Source organism: Bufo gargarizans, chromosome 8, assembly GCF_014858855.1.
Source record: "Bufo gargarizans isolate SCDJY-AF-19 chromosome 8, ASM1485885v1, whole genome shotgun sequence".
Taxonomy (NCBI): domain Eukaryota; kingdom Metazoa; phylum Chordata; class Amphibia; order Anura; family Bufonidae; genus Bufo; species Bufo gargarizans.
In genome coordinates, this window is record NC_058087.1 from 120,708,302 (window position 1) to 120,732,421 (window position 24,120).

Genomic DNA, 24,120 nt, shown 5'->3' on the forward strand with positions numbered 1-24,120 from the left:
CTGATATTGCTCTCCCTGTAATGCATTCATTCTTTTTGCATCCGCATATGCAATCTGTTTGTGGCTAAGAGATATGGTCCCTTCCTGCCAGCTGATTCTAAAAACCAAGCGCAACCCCTCCTAAGTGCAGGCTAAAGAAGCCATATTAAGTAAAGTAGCCGAATGAATGATAGGTTTCTGTATAAAAAAAGTGTCTTAAACTATGGTGTACACCTCTGATATATAAGGGGATATTAGTAAAAAAAAAAAAAAAAAAAAAAAAACAAGACTATTAAATCATTCAGGCAGCTTTATTCTAATAACCTGATACAAAAAGGTCATAAGCAAAAATAAACAAAACAATAATCAGAAGTTATGAACAACAAATAGCTTCTTGAGTTACGCACACAAACACGGCTACAGCCCTTCTGTGAAAATAGCTCAGAATATAGTATTTAGTTCCCTAAAAACCAGCCGACAATTTTAAACTTTTACTTTTCATTTTGGCACTATATTGTTTATTATTATTATTATTTTGCGGTTTAGTTAGTAAAAATAAAAGTCCCTTGGAATTAAATTGGTCAAGCCATGGTTTTTGGATTCTACATACAGATGTAGCCTAGCTAAAATTGACTCTGGTAACACATGGCACAGTGTCATCTTGGTCCAATGTTCTCCCTTGCCCTGTGCTGCATCACGCAGGATAAGGGCTCTTTTGTTTATATTTTTGCACTTCTAGGCGGGGCCTTCCGGCTACCAGTGTTCCCGGTGATGTCATTAGCCCTAATTAGCGGTAAAGTCCGCCCGTTAGTGCTGGTGACATCACCGGGCTCACTGCTAGGTGGTAGCCTCCGCCTAGCTTTCCCATGGTTAGACCCAGTACATCACCGGATCTGCTGGAAAAGCCTTTGTGCTGCTCTGATGCTCCACTCATAGGGGCTGCCTGGGTGAAGAAGGGGATATGTCAGTGTTCAGCTCTGAACATGGACAATCCCTTTTACTGAATATAGCCATCTGTGTATGTAGTGTCAAGAATTTTGGAACTTGGTCATTAAAGTTGTTCACTCAAAAATGAGGTACATGGATTCCTGAAACACTATCAGAAAAAAATACCATAATTTCAGTACTATAAAACCTTTGTTGCCCCATAAGCAGTTAAATGGCATAGTATTACTGTGGCTGGAGTACCACTTTCAATGGCCCTGGGACTTTTGTCTAATACAACGGTCATGATTTAGTGTAGTTCTTTGTCATTGTATCCTTCAGTGTGTCTATAAAAAAACAACAACTATAGAATAAAAAATATAGTTGTCTTTAGGTCCATTATTAAACATTTACACAGAAAATCATGTTTAGCTTTTGTTTTCTCTTTCTGCGTCTGGATGCTGTGAAATGACAAAGTTATGAAGGTATGTCCATCACAGAATATGAAATTCTTACTGTATGTGGCTGCAAATATGTAAAATACTGACCACTAAATACAAATACTATGTTTAGAAAATGCATTGTAGCAATATCGATAATAATAGTATATTGTGGCTTGTAAGTGGCTTGTATTAACTTTCTCTACATGATAAATGCAACTTACTGAAGTGAGACAACCCCTTTAAGTTGGGGGGGGGGGGGGGTTGTTAAATGTCCACCCTGTTAGTAAAATTCCCTAGAAACGGCCCAGATTGTAGCTTTTAGCTTATATTCTTGTAACATTTTCTTTTCTGAAGATTTAAAAAAAAATGGCAGAATCAGAAACATCAGAAAACTGGCATCAAAAAGTCGCAGAGTTTTTCGCATGCTATGCTTTTTGCTACTTTTTTTTGTGGGGGGGGGGGGTGTTAGCGTTTTGGATTTCACCATGCACAATCCTTTGTTCTTATGGGAGTATTAGTGTTGTGTGAAGCAAGCTTCAGATGCTTCAACCAAAGTTGCTTTGTTCAAAACTTCAGAATAATACTGTATGGAGATTTGTCTCCGTACAGTATTAGAACTTATGGGCTCCAATGAGCCAAAGTAAGTTATTCAAGAAGTCGTACGTGACGTCGTTGAATAACTTTGGTAGTTGATTTTTAGAGTGGAAAACCACTTTAAAACTTGAAACCGAACTCTGCTTTGGTTCCGAGGTACTAGGATGGACTGGGTAACTTTATTCTAAAAGCCAATCCATTAGCACAAATCTACAGACTATAATTATAAACTGGATAAACTATGGCAAAGGATGGAGAATAGTTATTTTCCACGACCACGAGACGTGTCTTTGGACATGGTTGTTTAAGAAATGAGAAGCAACTCATTGCACCAGTTGGGGTTAAATAACTTGTTGCCAGCTGAAAGATAATCGCCCATGCAGTAATTATCCAATAGGAGGCTCCTAACTATTTGCTTAGTTAAATCCAGGTGGAGACTTTTTTTTGGGGACAGGCAGTGTAGTTGAAAAATATCATGACTAGAGCTTGCTGTTTTAAAAAAATAATAGGCACCAATGGTCCCAAAAAGTACATCAAGAATGGACAAAAACTTAAAAAAAAAAACACAAGAAGAGCACCGTTTATAGTGCATTTTATAATACCATATTAAATAATTTTACAAAAGAGGAAAAAAAGCTGAGGAAATACAATATAAACGCCATCATTTTTTTTAAGCAGCGATATTCCAGTTTCAGCAAGTATATCCATTTCTTAAGGTTTTCAAGATCTCTGCTTACTGTTTCAATATTTTACTTTAACTTATGTCAATGATTCTTGTCCCTAGTAGGTTTTTATAGTGGTATTACTGGTTACAAGGTTTTCTGTGGAAGGTTTTGTGATAATTGTATGTTTCATGTTTGATAAATGTTTATTTTAAGAACTATTTGCAAAAGACTCACAAAATGCTATTTTCTGTTATGTTAATTTTGGTTACAGCTTGCAGCTGTAATGAAAAATGGCAAACTAAATAATGTCAACCTACTGTGTCTGTTCTTTTAGGAACCACACCATGAGGCTTTTCCTTCTGAATGGCAAGAAAAAGTGGGTCAGTTCCAAAGGATGCTCATCATCCGATGCCTAAGGCCTGACAAAGTAAGTATGGTACCAATTTAAGTCTTATCATGCATGGCTTTGATGACTTAGTGCCTTGAAATCAGATAAACAACCAACATTGCATATTGAATGTAATGGAGCATGGCGGAAAGCTATAAAGGCAAACTTGCTAGACTTTTTTCCTTTCCATATTATTAGAATATATTAGTTTAAGCTCAGCAAAGTCAGAACATGAATTTAATGCGTAGGAGTTTAATTTTCTTTAGTAGTGTGGTGCTTCATAAGAAACCACATTTTTTATTTTATTTGCAGTGCTTAAACTGTTTTTCCCATTACAGAAAATTACCAAATACCATATCGCTAGGATATGTCTTGACTTTGTTAGGTGGGTGCCCAGTCGGTTGGGCTTCTACCAATCTAAAAGCGATGGCATGCCTTAGCAATTTATCATCACTTTCTGTGATGGGAAAAAAACATTTAATCAGCAAATACTCCGTTTCAGATTTTACAATTGTAACAAGAAGTAAGTGAACCCTTCTAAATTATCAGAATTGTGCATCGAATACCAATGACCAAAATTATAGAATTCAAGTGCTAGAAAAATATGTAGACAGCATTTCTGATAGGATGGTATGTTAAGACATCTGTAATGGTGTGTATTGAGAGAAATCTTGCTCCCCTTTTTTGGTTGTGTGCGACCATAACAACCTATTGACATGTATCTACCTATTGTACGAGTAGCTCCCATCAGACTATCCACCAGTCTCAAGGATTCATGGATTCTTTCAAACTGTAGTACAGCCTGAACGTAACTGTACATCTGGGGTGCAGGAAGGATGTACAGGGAGTGCAGAATTATTAGGCAAGTTGTATTTTTGAGGATAAATTTTATTATTGAACAACAACCATGTTCTCAATGAACCCAAAAAACTCATTAATATCAAAGCTGAATATTTTTGGAAGTAGTTTTTAGTTTTAGCTATTTTAGGGGGATATCTGTGTGTGCAGGTGACTATTACTGTGCATAATTATTAGGCAACTTAACAAAAAACAAATATATACCCATTTCAATTATTTATTTTTACCAGTGAAACCAATATAACATCTCAACATTCACAAATATACATTTCTGACATTCAAAAACAAAACAAAAACAAATCAGTGACCAATATAGCCACCTTTCTTTGCAAGGACACTCAAAAGCCTGCCATCCATAGATTATGTCAGTGTTTTGATCTGTTCACCATCAACATTGCGTGCAGCAGCAACCACAGCCTCCCAGACACTGTTCAGAGAGGTGTACTGTTTTCCCTCCTTGTAAATCTCACATTTGATGATGGACCACAGGTTCTCAATGGGGTTCAGATCAGGTGAACAAGGAGGCCATGTCATTATATTTTCTTCTTTTATACCCTTTCTTGCCAGCCACGCTGTGGAGTACTTGGATGCGTGTGATGGAGCATTGTCCTGCATGAAAATCATGTTTTTCTTGAAGGATGCAGACTTCTTCCTGTACCACTGCTTGAGGAAGGTGTCTTCCAGAAACTGGCAGTAGGACTGGGAGTTGAGCTTGACTCCATCCTCAACCCGAAAGGCCCCACAAGCTCATCTTTGATGATACCAGCCCAAACCAGTACTCCACCTCCACCTTGCTGGCGTCTGAGTCGGACTGGAGCTCTCTGCCCTTTACCAATCCAGCCACGGGCCCATCCATCTGGCCCATCAAGACTCACTCTCATTTCATCAGTCCATAAAACCTTAAAAAAATCAGTCTTGAGATATTTCTTGGCCCAGTCTTGACGTTTCAGCTTGTGTGTCTTGTTCAGTGGTGGTCGTCTTTCAGCCTTTCTTACCTTGGCCATGTCTCTGAGTATTGCACACCTTGTGCTTTTGGGCACTCCAGTGATGTTGCAGCTCTGAAATATGGCCAAACTGGTGGCATGTGGCATCTTGGCAGCTGCACGCTTGACTTTTCTCAGTTCATGGGCAGTTATTTTGCGCCTTGGTTTTTCAACACACTTCTTGCGACCCTGTTGACTATTTTGAATGAAACACTTGATTGTTCGATGATCACGCTTCAGAAGCTTTGCAATTTTAAGAGTGCTGCATCCCTCTGCAAGGTATCTCACTATTTTTGACTTTTCTGTGCCTGTCAAGTTCTTCTTTTGACCCATTTTGCCAAAGGAAAGGAGGTTGCCTAATAATTATGCACACCTGATATAGGGTGTTGATGTCATTAGACCACACCCCTTCTCATTACAGAGATGCACATCACCTAATATGCTTAATTGGTAGTAGGCTTTCGAGCCTATACAGCTTGGAGTAAGACAACATGCATAAAGAGGATGATGTGGTCAAAATACTAATTTGCCTAATAATTCTGCACTCCCTGTATTGAGTGGGCTTATAAGCTGATATATACACGGAGTGTAGTGATAGCAATCTACAAAGACCAGGATCAGACATAACTTTGATCTTTGTCATTTAACCCCTCAGATGCTCCTGTGGTAAAATTGCAGTGCTCTGATTGGTTGCAGCAGGACATAATAGGAATTGTTAATAACTACCATCTTTGTGTTGAGATAGATCTAGATTTCGGACGTTTTGACTATTTTCTGGTATTGAGATCCGTTGTCAATGGGGACAAAACATAACTTAACAGAACGGAATGCTCCAAAATGCATTCTTCTCATACTGGAGAGCAAACCGCAGCATGCTGCTGTTTGCTTTCCATCCTGGGATGCACAGGCACTCCAAGTATAATGGCAGTGGTTGATATAATCTGCGTTCCAAGCTAATATGCATTTACACCCATCCTCAAAAAGCCTTCACTTTACCCATCTTCTTTGTCCAGTTATTGCCCCATATCACTTCTTCCACATGCCTCAATGCTACTTGAACAACAATTCCTTTCAGAACTGTCCTCTCACCACTCCTCCTGCTCCCTCTTTGACAGCCTTCACCTCTCCTCCTGCTCCCTCTTTGACCGCCTACAATCTGGCTTCCGACCCCACCTCTCGGCTGAGACTGCCCTGACCAAAGTCACCAATGACCTACTAACAGCAGAAAAACAAGAAACAATACTCTGTCCTCCTTCTCCTTGACCTGTCCTCTACCTTTGACACTGTTGACCACTCCCTTCTGTTGCAAACTCTCTCATCTCTTGGTATTACTGACCCGGCCCTCTCCTGGATCACATCATACCTCACAGACCAGACATTTATCGTCTCCCACTCTCGCATTACCTCCTTGTCTCATTCCATCTCTGTTGGTGTCCTGCAAGGCTCTGTCCTAGGACCTCTGCTCTTCTCTATCTACACTTTTGGCCTGGGACATCACATAGAGTCCCATGGCTTTCAGTATCACTCTTATGCTGACGACACACAGATCTACCTCTCTGGTGCAGACATCACCACCTTACTATCCAGAATCCCACAATGTCAATCTTCTATATCATCCTTCTTCTCCTTTCGCTTTCTAAAACTTAGAAACAGAATTCATCATCTTCCCCCCATCTTGCTCAACCCCCCAACAAACCTATTTATCACGATCAATGGCTGCACACTCTACCCGGTCAACCAAGTCCGCTGCCTTGGAGTGACCTTGGATTCTGCCCTCTCCTTCCGACTGCACATCCAAGCCCTTTCCACCATCTGCCACCTCCGCACTTTCCTTAACTTTGAATCTGTGAAAATGCTTGTACATGCCCTCATCATCTCCCACCTAGACTACTGCAACATTCTTCTCTATGGCCTTCTATCTAGCACTCTTGCACCCCTCCAATCTATCCTCAACTTTGCTGCCCGACTAATTTACCTCCCACCTTGTTACTCCTCTGCCTCTCCCCACTGCCAATCCCTTCACTGACTCCCCATTGCCCAACGAATTCAGTTCAGAATACTAACAAAAACATACAAGGCCGTCCACAACCTGTCCCCTCCCTACATCTCTGAGATACTTTCCCGATACATCCCCACACGCACTCTCCGATCCTCACAAGACCTCCTTCTCTCCTCTTATCACCTCTTTCCACAATTGCCTCCAAGATTTCTCCTGTGCATCCCCCACACTCCGGAACTCACTACCCCAACATATCAAACATTCACCTACAGTGGAATCCTTCAAAAGAAACATGAAAACCCACCTCTTCAGACAACACTGCAACCAGTGACCCTGCTGCCTCTATACCGTCATGACCAACTTCACCCGCACCTACTGTGTCCTTCTCCCATACCATGTAGATTGTAAGCCCTCACGGGCAGGGCCCTCTCTCCTTCTATACTAGTTTGTAACTAGTCTTGTTTATGATTAGTGCAATTGTCTGTATTATGTATGCATACCCCTTTTCATATGAATGGCGCTTTAATAATATATAATAATAATAATAATATGCAAAGAGACAACATGTGCATGTGGGTACTGCAGTGATGCATTTCCAGTCACTCACCAGAAACTAATTGGAACTCCATTGTGGAGAATATGTGGTGTGAAGGATGGTGCAGCAATGGCATTATAGGTGAACTTTTTTATTAATCTATCCTGTGCACTCTCCATTTGGTTCTTAGTCATATAAAGTCTGTGTAGTGGTAATGGTATTGGCAGCCATACAGTGTGAAACATGATGGTAGGCAGGCAGACAGCACATTGGCATGATGGGGCACATCAACAAGTGGCATGATCTATTCATCAGCCTCAGCTGGTGGAGTGTGAAAATCCTCACGGGTCCACGCCTCACTGATTTTGACAAAAGCAATGTTTTGAACACTGGCGGACAACTTAGTCTGTTTGGGTGTCACAATGCCCCCCTCCACGCTGAAAACACTCTCTGAGATTACACTGAAGGATGGACAAGACAGAACAGAGAAGGTATACTGGGGCCAGTTCGCTCCACCATTCCAGTCTGCCTGGTCAGAAGTCCATGGGGTTCAGGGAAGGACCACAGTCATTTGGAGAATATTTATGAATGAAATTTGTAGTAATCTAGCTTGCATGACCAGGAGTCGAACTCACATCACAGACCAGAAAAATTAATTTAATACTACAGTCGTGGCCAAAAGTTTTGAGAATGACACAAATATTAGTTTTCACAAAGTTTGCTGGTAAACTGCTTTTAGATCTTTGTTTCAGTTGTTTCTATGATGTAGTGAAATATAATTACACCCACTTCATACGTTTCAAAGGCTTTTATTGGCAATTACATGACATTTATGCAAAGAGTCAGTATTTGCAGTGTTGGCCCTTCTTTTTTCAGGACCTCTGCAATTCGACTGGGCATGCTCTCAATCAACTTCTGGGCCAATTCCTGACTGATAGCAACCCACTCTTTCATAATCACTTCTTGGAGTTTGTCAGAATTAGTGGGTTTTTGTTTGTCCACCCGCCTCATGAGGATTGACCTCAAGTTCTCAATGGGAATTAACATCTGGAGAGTTTCCAGGCCATGGACCCAACATGTCAACGTTTTGGTCCTCGAGCCACTTAGTTATCACTTTTGCCTTATGGCACGGTGCTCCATCATGCTGGAAAATGCATTGTTCTTCACCAAACTGTTGTTGGAAGAAGTTGCTGTTGGAGGGTGTTTTGGTACCATTCTTTATTCATGGCTGTGTTTTGGGGCAAAATTGTGAGTAAGCCCACTCCCTTGGATGAGAAGCAACCCAACACATGAATGGTCTCAGGATGCTTTACTGTTGGCATGACACAGGACTGATGGTAGCTCTCACCTTTACTTCTCCGGACAAGCCTTTTTCCTGATGCCCCAAACTATCGGAAAGAGGGTTCATCGGAGAATATGACTTTGCCCCAGTCCTCAGCAGTCCATTCATCATATTTTCTGCAGAAGATCAATCTGTCCCTGATGTGTTTTTTTGGAGAGAAGTGGCTTCTTTGTTGCCCTTCTTGACACCAGGCCATCTTCCAAAAGTCTTCGCCTCACTGTGCGTGCAGATGCGCTCACGCCTGCCTGCTGCCATTCCTGAGCAAGCTCTGCACTGGTGGCACTCAGATCCCGCAGCTGAATCCTCTTTAGAAGACGATCCTGGCACTTGCTGGACTTTCTTGGACGCCCTGAAGTCTTCTTAACAAGAATTTAACCTCTTTCCTTGAAGTTCTTGATGATCCTATAAATTGTTGATTGAGGTGCAATCTTAGTAGCCACAATATCCTTGCCTGTGAAGCCATTTTTATGCAACGTAATGATGGCTGCACGCGTTTCTTTGCAGGTCACCATGGTTAACAATGGAAGAACAATGATTTCAAGCATCAACCTCCTTTTAACAGGTCAAGTCTGCCATTTTAACCCAATCAGCCTAACATAATGATCTCTAGCCTTGTGCTCGTCAACATTCTCACCTAAGTTAACAAGACGATTACTGAAATGATCTCAGCAAGTCCTTTAATGACAGCAATGAAATGCAGTAGAAAGTTTTTTTGGGGGATTAAGTTAATTTCCATGGCAAAGAAGGACTATGCAATTCATCTGATCACTCTTCATAACCTTCTGGATTATATGCAAATTGCTATTATAAAACTTAAGCAGCAACTTTTCCAATTTCCAATATTTATGTAATTCTCAAAACTTTTGACTACGACTGTACTATTGGATGGATGGCTGGTACTGCTACCTAGATGCAGAGAGGCCTAGGTCTTTTGGACTCTTCTGTTTTCCAGACATTTTATTATGAAAAGTCCCAGGTTTTACATTATTAAATGATACTGGCAAAATTGCAAAGTTTAAAAAAATATATAATTTAAAGACGGAGGTGCAATTAAATGCCCTTCATCCCTTTTCCACAAATACACTGTACAAATTTACAACAGTAATAAATGCAAGAGTAACGTGTTTGAACTACATGCTCTGTAGTTATACTGGCCCTTCACTAACACTCAGGGATGACAATGCAATTTTTGGGCAGTGATGATAAACATTTATGCAACTAGATGCAGTGATGCAGAGACTCTGTGATGCAGTATGTCTTCACTTGTGTGTAATTTGCATTATGGAGGTGAAATTTCACAAAATAACGCGATCCCTAAAACTTATGTAGTATTTCTGTAGTGAAAATGTGATGATTAATGACATGTATTTTCAATCAAACGCTGTGATGCAGGATGCCTTCACTTGTGTGTAATTTGCACTACAGATGTGAAATGCGGCACAAGTATTGAACACTTTTTTTTCACAGAAAAAGGCTACATGAACACGACCGTTTGGCTTTGCGGATCCGCAAAAAAAAAAAAAGGATGACATCCTTATGCCATTCGTTAGTTTTTTTGTGAATCCATTGATAACAATACCTAAAACAGACAAGAATAGGACATGTTCTATTTTTATTTTTTTGTGGGGCTACAGAACGGACACACTTTTTGCAGACCCATTAAAATGAAGTCCACATCCTATCCGCAAAAAAACAAAACGGAACGGACACGGAAACAGACAACATTCATGTGCTTGTAGCCCAAGGCTATTACTAAAGCTTTTTGCACTATTTGTGCAGAAAGATATACAACTTGTATTTTCAACTAGATGCTGTGATGCAGTAAACTTCACTATCACAACTCGTGATAGAAACTTTTTTTCCACAGTTTTTGCAGGAATCTGTAAAGTAGCTCTAGTTGGCAGGTGATCTAACAGTATCCTGCCAGCAATTACATCTAATAGTGACCAATTTTCACTACCTACCCCAAATTCCCAAATATTCTCTATTTATAATCATCTTATACTGTCCCCCCATCACCTTTTCTTTCCCTATAATCTTCTTATGCTGTTCCTAGCTAGGAGTTTCAGTCCGCAGAGGCAGACCTACAGCACAGCTTCCTGTCAGGTCACAAGAACACACACACCTCTCTGCTGCTCAGCCAGTGTGCCAATCAGGGCAAGCCCTCCGCTACTTCCTCCCAGTGTCATGTGAGCATCCTTCTTTCCTCACGGTTTTGCTTGCCAACTCTCACTGTAAAATGACGCTGTGTGCTGTTTTATGCAATTTATCTGAAACGGATCTCAAAAGCTTTGGATTCATTTGGAGGATGACTTTTTGTGAAATTCATTACAAACCTGGTTAATTTCAATTGATTTGCTCATTCTTAAGCTATATGTGAAACACACACCAGGGAGTGGGGGTCCATTGGTCTGTATCTGACAGCATATGTTCTTATGTCTGGTTATTAGTTCACACTGATATGTCTAATTTGTTTAGTAGCACCTACTTCTAGATTACTGAGATACTAATGGATTTATGCACTTGATAATCTGTAATTAACACCAATGCTAACTTTTGTTGGATCCATTGGTCAGTGCATCTTTTCTACTGAATGCAGGGCATTCAGAAAGTTTTCAGACCCTTTCCCTGTGCTAAAATAATAATAAAAAAAATGCAATTTTTTCATTATCAATCTGCAGTCTCTTTTAAAGGGGTCCTCTCACTTCAGCAAGTGACATTTATTATGTAGAGAAAGTTAATACCAGGCACTTACTAATGTACTGTAATTGTCCATATTGCCTCCTTTACTGACTGGATTCTTTTTTCTATCACATTTTACACTGCTCATTTCCATGGTTACAGCCACTCTGCAATACAGCAGCAGTGGTCGTGCTTGCACATTATGGGAAAAAGTGCTGTCCTCTCTGGTGGCCAGGGCTATGGGAGCGCACATAAGCTGCTACTTTTTCCTATAGTAGGCAAGCACGACCACCACTGATGAATTGCAGGGTAGTCATAACCATAGAAACAAGCAGTGTATAATGTGATGAAAAAATGAATCCAGCTGGCAAAGGAAGCAATATAGATAATAATTAGTACTTTTATTAACTTCCTCTATATAATAAATGCTATTTGCTAAAGTGAGACAGCTCCTTTAATTAAATAAAAAAATGTAAATTTTAGAAATGTTAGCAAATTTAGTAAAAAGGAAAAACTCAAATTTTGCATCGACAAATGGATTCAAACCATTTTCTGTGAATTTGAAATTTAGCTCTGGGGGCCTCCCATTTCTCTTGATAGTCTTTAAGATATTTCTGCATCTAGATTGGAGTCCACCTGTGGTGAATTCGGTTGATTGGGCAGGATTTAGAAAGGCACGCTCCTGTCTGTATAAGGTCTCACACCTGGCAATGCATATGAGAGCAAAAACCAAGCCATGAGGAGGAAGTAACTGGTTGTAGAGCCCATAGACATGATTGTGTGGAGACACAGATCTGGAGAAGAGTACAAAAAAATCTGCTGCATTGAACCTTTCTGAGAGCACAGTAGCCTCCATATTTCTTAAATGGAAGAAGTTTGTAATAACCAGGACTCTTCTAAGTAATCGGGGAAAAAAGGCCTTGTTAAGGGTCCATTCACACGTCCGTTGTTTCTTTCCTGATCTGTTCCGTTTTTTGCGGAACAGATCTGGACCAGATCTGGACCCATTCATTTTCAATGGGTCCTGAAGAAAATCGGACAGCACAATGTCAGATTTTTTTTCAGGACCCATTGAAAATGAATGGGTACAGATCTGGTCCAGATCTGTTCCGCAAAAAACGGAACAGATCAGGAAAGAAACAACGGACGTGTGAATGGACCCTAAGAGAGGTGCCAAAGAACACTATGGTCATTCTGACTGAGCTCCAAAGATTCATGTGCAGATGGGAGAAACTTCCAGCGGATAAAACGTCACTGCAGCATTCCACCAATCTGTCCTTATAGCAGAGTGGCCAGAAAGAAGCTTCTCCTCAACAATAGTTTGCAAACAAAAGCACTTTAAAGACTTTCAGACTGTAAAAAACAAGATTATCTGGTCTGATCAATCCAAGATTGAACTTTTGGGCCTCAGTTCTAAGCATCATTTTTGGAGGAAGCCAGGCACTGCCTAAAACCATATCTAGAGTAATGCATGGTATGCCAGTATCATGCTCTGGAAGTGTTTTTAAGTGGCTAGGACACGGAAACTAGACAGAGTTGAGAGAAAGGTGAATAGAGAAAAGTACAGAGATATTCTTAATGAAAACCAGATCCAGTGTGCTCTGGACCTCAGACTGAGCTGAAGGTTTACCTTCCAACAAGACAATACCATGAGCACACAGCCAAGACAACACAAGAGTAGCTTATAATCAACTCTGTGAATGTCTTGAGTGGCCCAACCAAAGCCCTGATTTGAACAGAGATCTGAAAATGGCTAACCACCGACAGTCCCCATCCAACCTGACAGAGCCTAAAGAGGACCTTTCATCTCTCATGACCTGCCTATTTTAATATCTTCATGCATTCCCCATGTACTAACAATTCTGGAACATATATTCTTATGTCTGTATGTTGTGCCATGCCTTTATTATTTCTGCTATAAGTTAGGAATGAATTGCTATTAGCCTTCAGTAAGGGTACAGAGGGGAGGTAACAAGTTGGGGTGGGGGGTGTCCCTGCACAGTCTGAAAATGGCAGCACTGATTGGATAGAGTGAGTCTGTGCAGGTACACCCCTCATACTTGTTACATCCCCTCTGTACCCTTACTGAAGGCTAATAGCAATTCATTCATAACTTCTAGTAGAAATAATAAAGGAATGGTATAACACAGAGCCATAAGAATAGATGTTCCAGAATTGTTATTACATGGGGAATGCATGCAGCTATTAAAACAGGAATGTCAGGATTGGTGAAATGTCCTCTTTAAGAAGATCTGCAGAGAAGAATGGCAGAAAATCACCAAATCCATGTATGTAAAGCTTGTAGCATGATATCCAAGAAGACTGGAGCCTATAATCACTGTAAAGGTTCAACTAAGTAGTGAGTAAATGCTCTGAATACTTGTGTCAATTCAATATTTAAGTTTTTCCTTTTCAATAAATTTTGCAAAGACTTTGAACATGCTGTTTTCACTTTTCCAGTATGGGGTATTAAGTGCTGATTGATGGTGAAATGATCTGAAGACTTTCATTTTATTTTAGCACAAGGCCGCAACATATTAAAATGTGGAAAAAGGGAAATGGTCTGAAGACTTTCTGAATACACTGTTTGCTAGGCTTGCTATAAGTAGGTCTAGATATTTTAGACCTTGGTAATAGTGCATATTCAATAGTTGTGATACCAACTGATCTATGCTATAAATACTCTTTACTCTATACCAATATTTTACCCGTTTTTTGTACGTCAGGTTTTGCCTTTTTTTAGTTTTATAAAATTATAGGCATTCTGTCACCAAGTTTTGGGTTATAGAGCTGCGGACATGCACAGCTAGATCGCTGCTAGCCGTGCCCAGCCACGCCCGCCTGTGAAGGAGCCCAGCACCGCCTATGTCCTCTGAATCTCCTCCTTTCATCAACTATAGATTGCCGTAATCTCACGATGCGCGGTGCCGGTATAGTGTTCCTTCCCTGTGCTGGCATCAGGCTCAGGGAAAGAACTGCGCATGCGCGAGCTCGTGCATCACGAGATTACGGCAATCTATAGTTGATGAAATGAGGAGATTGGGAGGACATAGGCGGTGCTGGGCTCCTTCACAGGCGGGTGTGGCTGGGCACGGCTGGGCTCCAGGAAGGTTAGTACAGCCCCTTGGACACATACAAGACTCATTTACATATCTATAAAATCCTTTTTAAAAGAAATTAAAACCACACAGCCCTATAGGACAGATATATTGCGGACATGCTAGCGGCGATCTAGCCGTGCATGTCTGCAGCTCTATAGCCCAAAACTTGGTGACAGAATCCCTTTAAATGTGTAATTAATAAAGTGTATATATTTATATACATTAAGCAGTCTCCTGTTTTGCTGTTTGATAGGTGTTTTTCAGTTTTGTATATTTTCACAGGAGGTTTAGGCTAGTTTCACACTAGCGTTAATATTTTCTGGTATTGAGATCCGTCATAGGGTCTTAATACTGGGGAGCAAAATGGATCCATCATGACCCACAATGCAAGTCAATAGGAACGGATCCATTTTCTCTGACACAATAGAAAATGGATCCGTCCCTCATTGACTTTCATTGGAGTTCATAACTGATCCGTCTTGGCTATGTAAAAGATAATACAACCGGATCTGTTCATAACGGATGCAGATGGTTATATTATCAGTAACGGAAGCGTTTTTGCTGAACCCTGCCGGATCCAGGAAAAACGCTAGTGTGAAAGTAGCTTTACTTTGTTAGGAGCCAGAGTTTATGATAGAAGTTCTTAATAGGAAGCCTGTCAAAACCACATACAGTCGTGGCCAAAAGTTTTGATAATTACATAAATATTGGAAATTGGAAAAGTTGCTGCTTAAGTTTTTATAATAGCAATTTGCATATACTCTAGAATGTTATAAAGAGTGATCAGATGAATTGCATAGTTTTTCTTTTGCCATGAAAATCAACTCCGAAAAAACCCTTTCCACTGCATTTCATTTCTGTCATTAAAGGACCTGCTGAGATAATTTCAGTAATCGTCTTGTTAACTCGGGTGAGAATGTTGACGAGCACAAGGCTGGAGATAATTATGTAAGGGTTAAAATGGCAGACTTGACCTGTTAAAAGTAGGGTGATGCTTGAAATCATTGTTCTTCCATTGTTAACCATGGTGACCTGCAAAGAAACGCGTGCAGCTATCATTGCGTTGCATAAAAATGGCTTCACAAGCAAGGATATTGTGGCTACTAAGATTGCACCTCAATCAACAATTTATAGGATCATCAAGAACTTCAAGGAAAGAGGTTAAATTCTTGTTAAGAAGACTTCAGGGCGTCCAAGAAAGTCCAGCAAGCGCCAGGATCGTCTCCTAAAGAAGATTCAGCTGCGGGATCGGAGTGCCACCAGTGCAGAGCTTGCTCAGGAATGGCAGCAGGCAGGTGTGAGCGCATCTGCACGCACAGTGAGGCAAAGACTTTTGGAAGATGGCCTGGTGTCAAGAAGGGCAACAAAGAGAAAAAAGGAGACTATTCTGCACAAATGTGCAAAAAAGGTTGAGGGAAAGTGGAACGAATTAGGCGCCAGGGGATAACCACAGATTGGTGTGGAAGGAGGACAGAGAAGATGGCTATAGAATTGTATAAAATAAAAAAATAAAATATAAAAAATTATAATAAATAAAAAATGTATATAAGGTGGAGAAAAATAGGCAGCTCCCCATAGCCCCCCTAGAAAAAGGGGGAAATTCAGTACCAACTAGTGGACTGAGGTGAAAGTAAAATTGCTGGTGAGCCAGGTGTCTCAGGTGTCCTGATGATACCCAGGGGGCGCCACATAAACAGAGTTTATGTGGCGCCCCCTGGGTATCACTAGGACACCTGAGACACCCGACTCACCAGCAATTTTGGTGTCAAGAAGGGCAGCAAAGAAGCCACTTCTCTCCCCAAAAAACATCAGGGACAGATTGATCTTCTGCAGAAAATATGGTGAATGGACTGCTGAGGGCTGGGGCAAAATCATATTCTCTGATGAAGGCTCTTTCCGATTGTTTGTGGCTTAAGGAAAAATTGCGGATCCGCAAAACACGGAAGCCGCCCATGTGCCTTCTGCAATTTGCAGAACGGAACAGGCGGCCCATTGTAGAAATGCCTATTCTTGTCCGCAAAACGGACAAAAATAGGACATGGTTTTTTTTGTTTTTTTTGTGCGGCTACGTAGCGGACCCATTGAAGTGAATGCGTCCGCACCCGAGCTGCAAAAACTGTGGCTCGGATGCGGACCAGAACAACGGTCGTGTGCATGAGGCCTTATCCTGACTACATGGGTTTATTCCTAACTTGATATCTAACGGTGATATCTCCTGCTTATGTTGTGCAATTGCTGTCATGGAATGCCAGCCTTTAAACAAGACCAGGCCCATATCTCCAGATGCTACCAGCTGATATGAGCAGCTAAAGCAGCTCGGGTAGAACATTTAAGTGCTTTTCTCAGATAAAACTGTTGGGTGGTTAAAGAGCATTAAAAATATTATTTAAGAAGTTTTCAAAAGTATTAAAAAACATAGAAATATAAAAAATTTAAATGACACACTGTCTCAGTTTTACATAATTGCATAATTTTTGGTTCTAGTCACCTCCCCCCCCTCCCCCCACACAAAAGAATAATGTAATGTAGAAACGAAAAGTGAACAAAAATGTACCCCAAAATGGTACCAATTGAACTGCAGTTCACCCTGCAAAAACAACCTCTCACACAGCTGTGTGTACAGTACCATAAGAAAGGTATAGAAATAAAGAAAGAACATTTTTAAAGGTTATTTGTTTAACCCGTAGGATTACAGCGCTGGAAACTGGGACAGAAATCCCAGTGCCATACAGCTACAGCGCTCTGATTGGGCGGGAGCAGGAGCTACGCCCGCCCGATCAGCTGTAGGGGTCTGGCAGTCACTGATAGCCGGACCCCTGCTGTATGCACCGACAACAGTGAAAACTGATGCCGGCTCTTTAACCCTTGCACTGCTGCGGTCAGCGCTGACCTCTGTACGTGCCTTCCTTAGGCATCGTGGCTGCCTTATCTGAGAGTCTGTGATATCCAACCCCCTGGTTCTCACAGGCAGGAACCTGTAAGTGTATTACAGCGTGTAATACACTTACAGCCAATGCATTACAATAGGGGATCAGAGCCCCAAAGATTGAAATCCCCCCAAAAAGAGTTAAAAAAAAGAAGTACATTTTATTTATTTTTTTGTTTTAAAGAGGACCTTTCACCTATTATTACACTATGAACTGAGTATACAGACATGGAGAGCGGCGCCCGGGGATCTCACTGCACTTACTATTATCCCTGGGCGCCGCACCGTTCTCCTGCTATGCCCTCCGGTATCTCCGTTCACTAAGTTATGGTAGGCGGAGTCTGCCCTTGTTCTTCTGTAGCACTGGCCAATCGCATTGCAGAGCTCACAGCCTGGGAGAAAATAACCTCCCAGGCTGTGAGCTCTGTGCTGCGATTGGCCAGCGCTAGAGCAGAACAAGGACAGACTCCGCCTACCATAACTTAGAGACTGAACTCTCCCTTACTATAACTTAGTGAGCGGAGATACTGGAGGGCATAGTGGGAGAATGGAGCGGCGCCCGGGGATAATAGTAAGTGCAGTGAGATCCCCGGGCGCCGCTCTACATGTCTGTATACTTAGTTCATAGTGTAATAATAGGTGAAAGGTCCTCTTTAAGTAAAAAATAAAAAAGCGTTGTTTTCCCAAAATAAAGTCAAAAATATATTGTAAAAAAATTGGGAAGAAAGGAAAAGTAGACATATTGGGTATCGCTGCGTTCATATCGACCAGCTCTATAAAAATGTCACATGATCCACCTTGTCAGGTCAAAAAAGCCATTTTCTGGTCACCTTGCCTCACAAAAAGTCTTATGTACCCCAAAATGGTACCAATCAACAGTCATCTCATTCCACAAAAAATGAGCCTCTACCTAAGACAATCTCCCCAAAATAAATAGTACTCTAAGAAAATGGCAACACAAAAACAAGATTTTATTCTATTCAAAAATGATTTCACTGTGTAAAACTTGACAAAAATAATGATAGACATATTGGGTATCGCCGTGTCCGTAACAACCTGCTCTATAAAAATATCACATTATATGCCCCCTCAGGTGAATGCTGTAAAAATAATTTAAAATAAACGTAGCAATTTTTTTCACCTTGCCTCACAAAAAAGTTTAATACCAAGCGATCAAAAAGTCTTATGTACCCTAAAATTCTACCAATCAAACCTTCACCTCATCCCACAAAAAATGAGCCCCCACATAAGACAATCACTTAAAAAATAAAAACCAATGGCACCCGTAAACCAATCCATCAAAATCTGCGCTGCAAAAACCATATGGTGCTCCTTCAATTCTGAGTCCTGCCATGTGCCCCCACAGCAGTTTGCCAGTTTGCTTATGTCAGAATTGTTATTACATGGGAATGCATGTAGCTATTAAAACAGGCATGTCAGGGGAATTGATAGGTCCTTTTACCCCTTTAATTACTCAGCCCTATTTTACCTTAAGGACTTGGCCATTTTTTGCAAATCTGACCAGTGTCACTTTAAGTGCTCATAACTTTAAAACGCTTTGACTTACCCAGGCCGTTCTGAGATTGTTTTTTTCGTCACATATTGTACTTCATGACACTGCTAAAATTGGGTCAAAAAAGTTTTTTTTTTTTGCATAAAAAAATACCATATTTACCCAAAATTTTGAAAAATTAGCAAGTTTCAGTTTCTCTACTTCTGTAATACATAGTAATACCCCCAAAAATTGTGATGACTTTACATTCCCCATATGTCTACTTCATGTTTGTAGCATTTTGGGAATGATATTTTATTTTATGGGGATGTTACAAGGCTTAGAAGTTTAGAAGCAAATTTTTGAATTTTTCAGAAATCTTCAAAATCCCTTTTTATGGACCAGTTCAGATTTGAAGTCACTTTGTGAGGCTTACATAATAGAAACCACCCAAAAATGACCCCATTCTAGAAACCACACCCCTCCAGGTTTTCAAAACTGTGTTTACAAACTTTGTTAACCCTTTAGGTCTTCCACAAGACTTCATGGCAAATGGACATAAATTTTATGAATTTTGATTTTTTGAAAATGTTTCCAATATAATCAATTTTTTCCTGGAAAAAAACAAGGGTTAACTGCCAAACAAAACTCAAAATGGGTTTCCCTGATTCTATAGTTTGCAGAAACACCCCATATGTGGTCGTAACTTACTGTTTGGCCAAACGGGAGGACTTAGAAGGAGGGGAACACCATATGGGTTTTGCAAGGTAGATTTTGCAGGACTGTTTTTGTTTATACCATGTCCCATTTGAAGCCCCCCTGTTGCACCCCTAGAATAGAAATTTCAAAAAAGTGACTCCATCTAAGAAAGTACACCCCTCAAGGTATTCAAAACTGGGTTTACAAACTTTGTTAACCCTTTAGGTGTTCCACAAGAGTTAATGGCAGATGGAGAAACAATTTCGAAATTTCAATTTTTTTGAAAATTGTCCAATATAATCAATTTTTTCCAGGAGTAAAACAAGGGTTAACTGCCAAAAAAAACTCAATATGGGTTGCCCCGATTCTGTAGTTTGCAAAAACACCCCATATAAGGTCGTAAACTACTGTTTGGCCAAACAGGAGCACATAGAAGGAGGGGAACACCATATGGGTTTTGGAAGGCAGATTTTGCAGGACTGGTTTTGTTTATACCATGTCCCACACGAGTTTCCCGCTAACACCCAGAGTGGGGGGACATTCTGGGGGTTGAATACGGGAATCTCGCCCCTCGTACACACAAAATTTGTAAGTGTACCCTGAGGTACTCTAACAAATTTTGTATAGCTTCACGCCATACCTCGCCCGCTTTGTAGAAATATATTGTCGGAAACTGAGTCCCCCCTTGAACGCAACGAGAGACTCATCAACCGCGACCTCCCTTCCAGGTACGTAGGTCTCCATGAATTTGGCCCCAAAGTGATCGATGACCGGCCGTATCTTATACAGATGGTCATAAGCAGGATCACCTCGGGGTGGACATGCTGCATTATCGGAATAATGCAGACATTTCTGGATGGCCTCAAACCGGGGACGTGTCATGACCATACTGTACAGTGGGGTCTGGTATAGGACATCCCCACTCCGGTATTGTCTGACACTGGGTTTTTGGACTAGACCCATATGCAGCATGAGGCCCCAAAATGTCCTCATCTCGGCTGCACTGACCAGCGTCCAGCCACCGGGTCTAGCCAAAAATGAGCCCGGGTTTTGAGCGACGAACTGTTGGGCGTACAGATTTGTCTGCTCCACCATCAGATTCACCAGTGGGTTACTGAAAAAAATAAAAAAAGTCAATTTCAGTAAACCCTACTGTGGGAATCTGGTTTCCAGGATTGCCAGCAAAATCCGGAATCTCAGCCTCAAAGTCCACTGGGGGACACCAACTAAGTTCATCGGCAGGGGGCTCCGGTGGGCTTATTTGGTGGGCCGGGAAACCAGTACGAACCCCAGGGCGGCTCGTACTAGGGTGGGCCACAGGATCCCTAGCATGTGGGGCCCCTGGCTCCGCCGCCTTGGTGGCTCATCGTCATCCGATGATGAGGAGGAGGATGCGGATGACAAAAGGAATGTGGGGTCATCCTCATCCTCACTGGGGCTCTCAGAGTCGGAGGCAATCTGAGCATATGCCTCCTCGGCCGAGAACATCCGGCAGGCCATGGGTGTGTGTGTGCGTGTATATGTGCGTGTGTGGGAAAACTTTATTATATGTGCGTGTGTGTGGGGCATTGGGTGTTCGCGTACTAAAAAAGGCAAAAACAATAGTTCAAACTTGCTGATCAGTGGTACAACGCTGATCGGCGGTGGGGCGGGCGATGCGCTAAAAAGTGGTGGTAAGGGGGCTGGTGGTGGGGGCAAGTGGCAGGGGGGATTCTGGGGTCTGAGAGATGGAACACAGAAAGTTTTAGATAAATTTATTTTTTTTTCCTAACTAACTTTTCCCTTCTTTCCCTACCTAACGGTGCCTCTCCCTCACTGACTGTAACCTACCTGGATGGCGATGGGTGCAGGAGGGAGATGGATGCCAATTAGGGGGACTCAGGAGCTGGTGCTGGACGGTGCTGCAGGGTGCAGGTGCTGGACAGGAAGAGGAGGGGAGAGAGGAGCGCAGGAAGTTTGAATCTCGTGCCTCTCTCCCCTGCACCAATCAGCACCCTGGACAGTGGCGTTCATCACCAAATCTTCATACTGCGATTGGTGGTGTATAATCACGCCACCGATCGCATCGCAGTCTTTTTCCGGTTCATCGGGTCATCGGTGACCCGAATGGACCGGAAACGCAGAAAACCGCAGGTCACCCCCCTTGCGTTGTTACGGGATGCCGGCTGAATGATTTCAGCCGGCATCCCGTTCCGATTAACCCCCGAGGCGCCGGAATCCCGATTTAAAGTTAGGACGTACCGGTACGCCCTACGTCCTTAAGGGGTTAAAGCTAGCTCTCAATCATCTCTATAGACAGAAATATAAAAAAGTATGGGTGTTGGAATAAGGCAAAGTAAAGCGTTTTTTTTTTTAAGTTCTTTTCTTCCGGCATAGAGTTCCATCGTCGGGGCTCTATGCCGGAAGAATCCTGATCAGGATTATCCCCATGCATTCTGAATGGAGAGAAATCCGTTCAGGATGCATCAGGATGTCTTCAGTTCAGGACCGGAACGTTTTTTGGCCGGAGAAAATACTGCAGCATGCTGCGCTTTTTGCTCCGGCCAAAAATCCTGAACACTTGCCGCAAGGCCGGATCCGGAATTAATGCCCATTGAAAGGCATTAATCCGGACCCGGCCTTAAGCTAAACGTTGTTTCGGCGCATTGCCGGATCCGAAGTTTAGCTTTTTCTGAATGGTTACCATGGCTGCCGGGAGGTTAAAGTCCTGGCAACCATGGTAAAGTGTAGTGGGGAGCGGGGGAGCGGTATACTTACCGTCCGTGCGGCTCCCGGGGCGCTCCAGAGTGACGTCAGGGCACCCTAGGCGCATGGATGACGTGATCGCATGGCACGTCATCCATGCGCATGGGGCGCTCTGACGTCATTCTGGAGCGCCCCGGGAGCCGCATGGACGGTAAGTATACTGCTCCCCACTACTACTATGGCAACCAGGACTTTAATAGTGTCCTGGCTGCCATAGTAACACTGAAAGCATTTTGAAGACGGATCCGTCTTCAAATGCTTTCAGTTCACTTGCGTGTACTCCATTTGCCGGCGTGTAATTCCGGCAAATGGAGTACACAACGGATCCGGACAACGCAAGTGTGAAAGAACCCTAAACCCTTTAATTTATTAAACTGTAGATCTTGATTTTGCAGCAATCACCTCTACCAAACAAAGGTCTGCATAACACTGAGGCAGAATTTTAGACCATTCCTTCTCACAAATGTGCTTCACTTCTGTGATGCCTTGTTCTTCATGACATGCAACAACATCTTGAAAGGGTTAAGGTCTGACTTGGCCATTGCAAAACACAGATCTTCTATTTCAACCATTCTTTAGTTAATTTTCTTGTGTGTGTTGGGTCATTGTCTCTTCAGCTTCAGGTCGTGGACTGTTGTCTGTGCACCCCCTAAGGTAGAAAAGCTTCCCCAAATCACAATGCTAACTCCACTATGCATCACCGGAGCTTTCAGTTTTGGTGTGCATTTTTATTTGTCTTCCAAACATAGCATTGTGCATAAAAGTTCAATTTTTGCCGCATCTGTCTCTTTTGTTCACAGAAGCACTGTGGAATATCTGGTCTTGAGCAAAGTAGAGATAGACCACATTGTTTTTTTGGACCGCTGCATTCTTGCTGTCCTTCCATGAACACCAGTCCTGCTCATTGTTTTTCTAATATTCTGTACTTTATACAGTCATCTCTATGTCTTTTCCTGTTAATATAGTTTTTTTTCTCACCACCTTCATGATTGCCCAGCCTGCTTTTGAAGTGGTCTTAACAGGACTCCCACATCTAAGGAGATTAGAAAAAGTCCTGAATGTTCTTCATTTGTAGATGCTTTATCTAACCATGTATCCACACATTAATGTACACAGAGAACATTAGCAATGCTTTTCTTGCTTTTTCTAGCGTTATGCATCTCTATAACGTCTACTGAATGTTATTTTATTGAGGCATGGGTCATAATAAGCAAACTTTCTTGAAAAGATCAGATTTATCTATAATTGCTGTTGTGTGAATGTATTTAATCCCTTAACGTTATATGACAAATACATTCATCACAAAGCAGTGTTACTTAGTGCTCCATGACAAATATATTCGTCATTGCATCAAACTGTCACCATGTCTATGTACATGTTGACAGAGCTGCAAATGTGGCTGTCACACACAGCCAGCCATCTCAGCTAAGCTATCCGGGACAACTGAAGGCGGCCCTGAGCTGACAATCGCTCTGATTGGTCCATGAATTCCCACGGACCAATCAGAGTGGGAGATAGGTGAATAGAGGGAGTCAGAATTAGAAGCAAGTATTGCTGAGCTCTGATAGCCACTGTGAGACTACAGGAGCTGCAGTGATGTAAAAGCTCTAATCTGTCTGTGAAATCTTTGACTGATCAGATCTAACAGTCGAAAAATGGCCATGATGGTGGCTTCCCTACTGTCATAGCACAATGACAGCAGGGGAATTAAGGGCTCTCATTGGTCCATACCACAGACCAATCAGAGCTCTCCATTCCCCTGCTG

General features: G+C 41.9%; 1 protein-coding gene across 2 annotated transcripts in view; it reads left to right on the plus strand.

Moving 5' to 3' along the window:
* Window positions 1-24,120, plus strand: part of DNAH7 (dynein axonemal heavy chain 7) — a 518,555-nt gene that overhangs the window by 380,495 nt on the left and 113,940 nt on the right. For both annotated transcript variants that reach the window (XM_044302717.1, XM_044302716.1), the window contains one exon: window positions 2,940-3,032. In XM_044302717.1, the coding sequence (XP_044158652.1) occupies window positions 2,940-3,032 (93 nt within the window). The remainder of the gene's footprint in view (window positions 1-2,939; window positions 3,033-24,120) is intronic.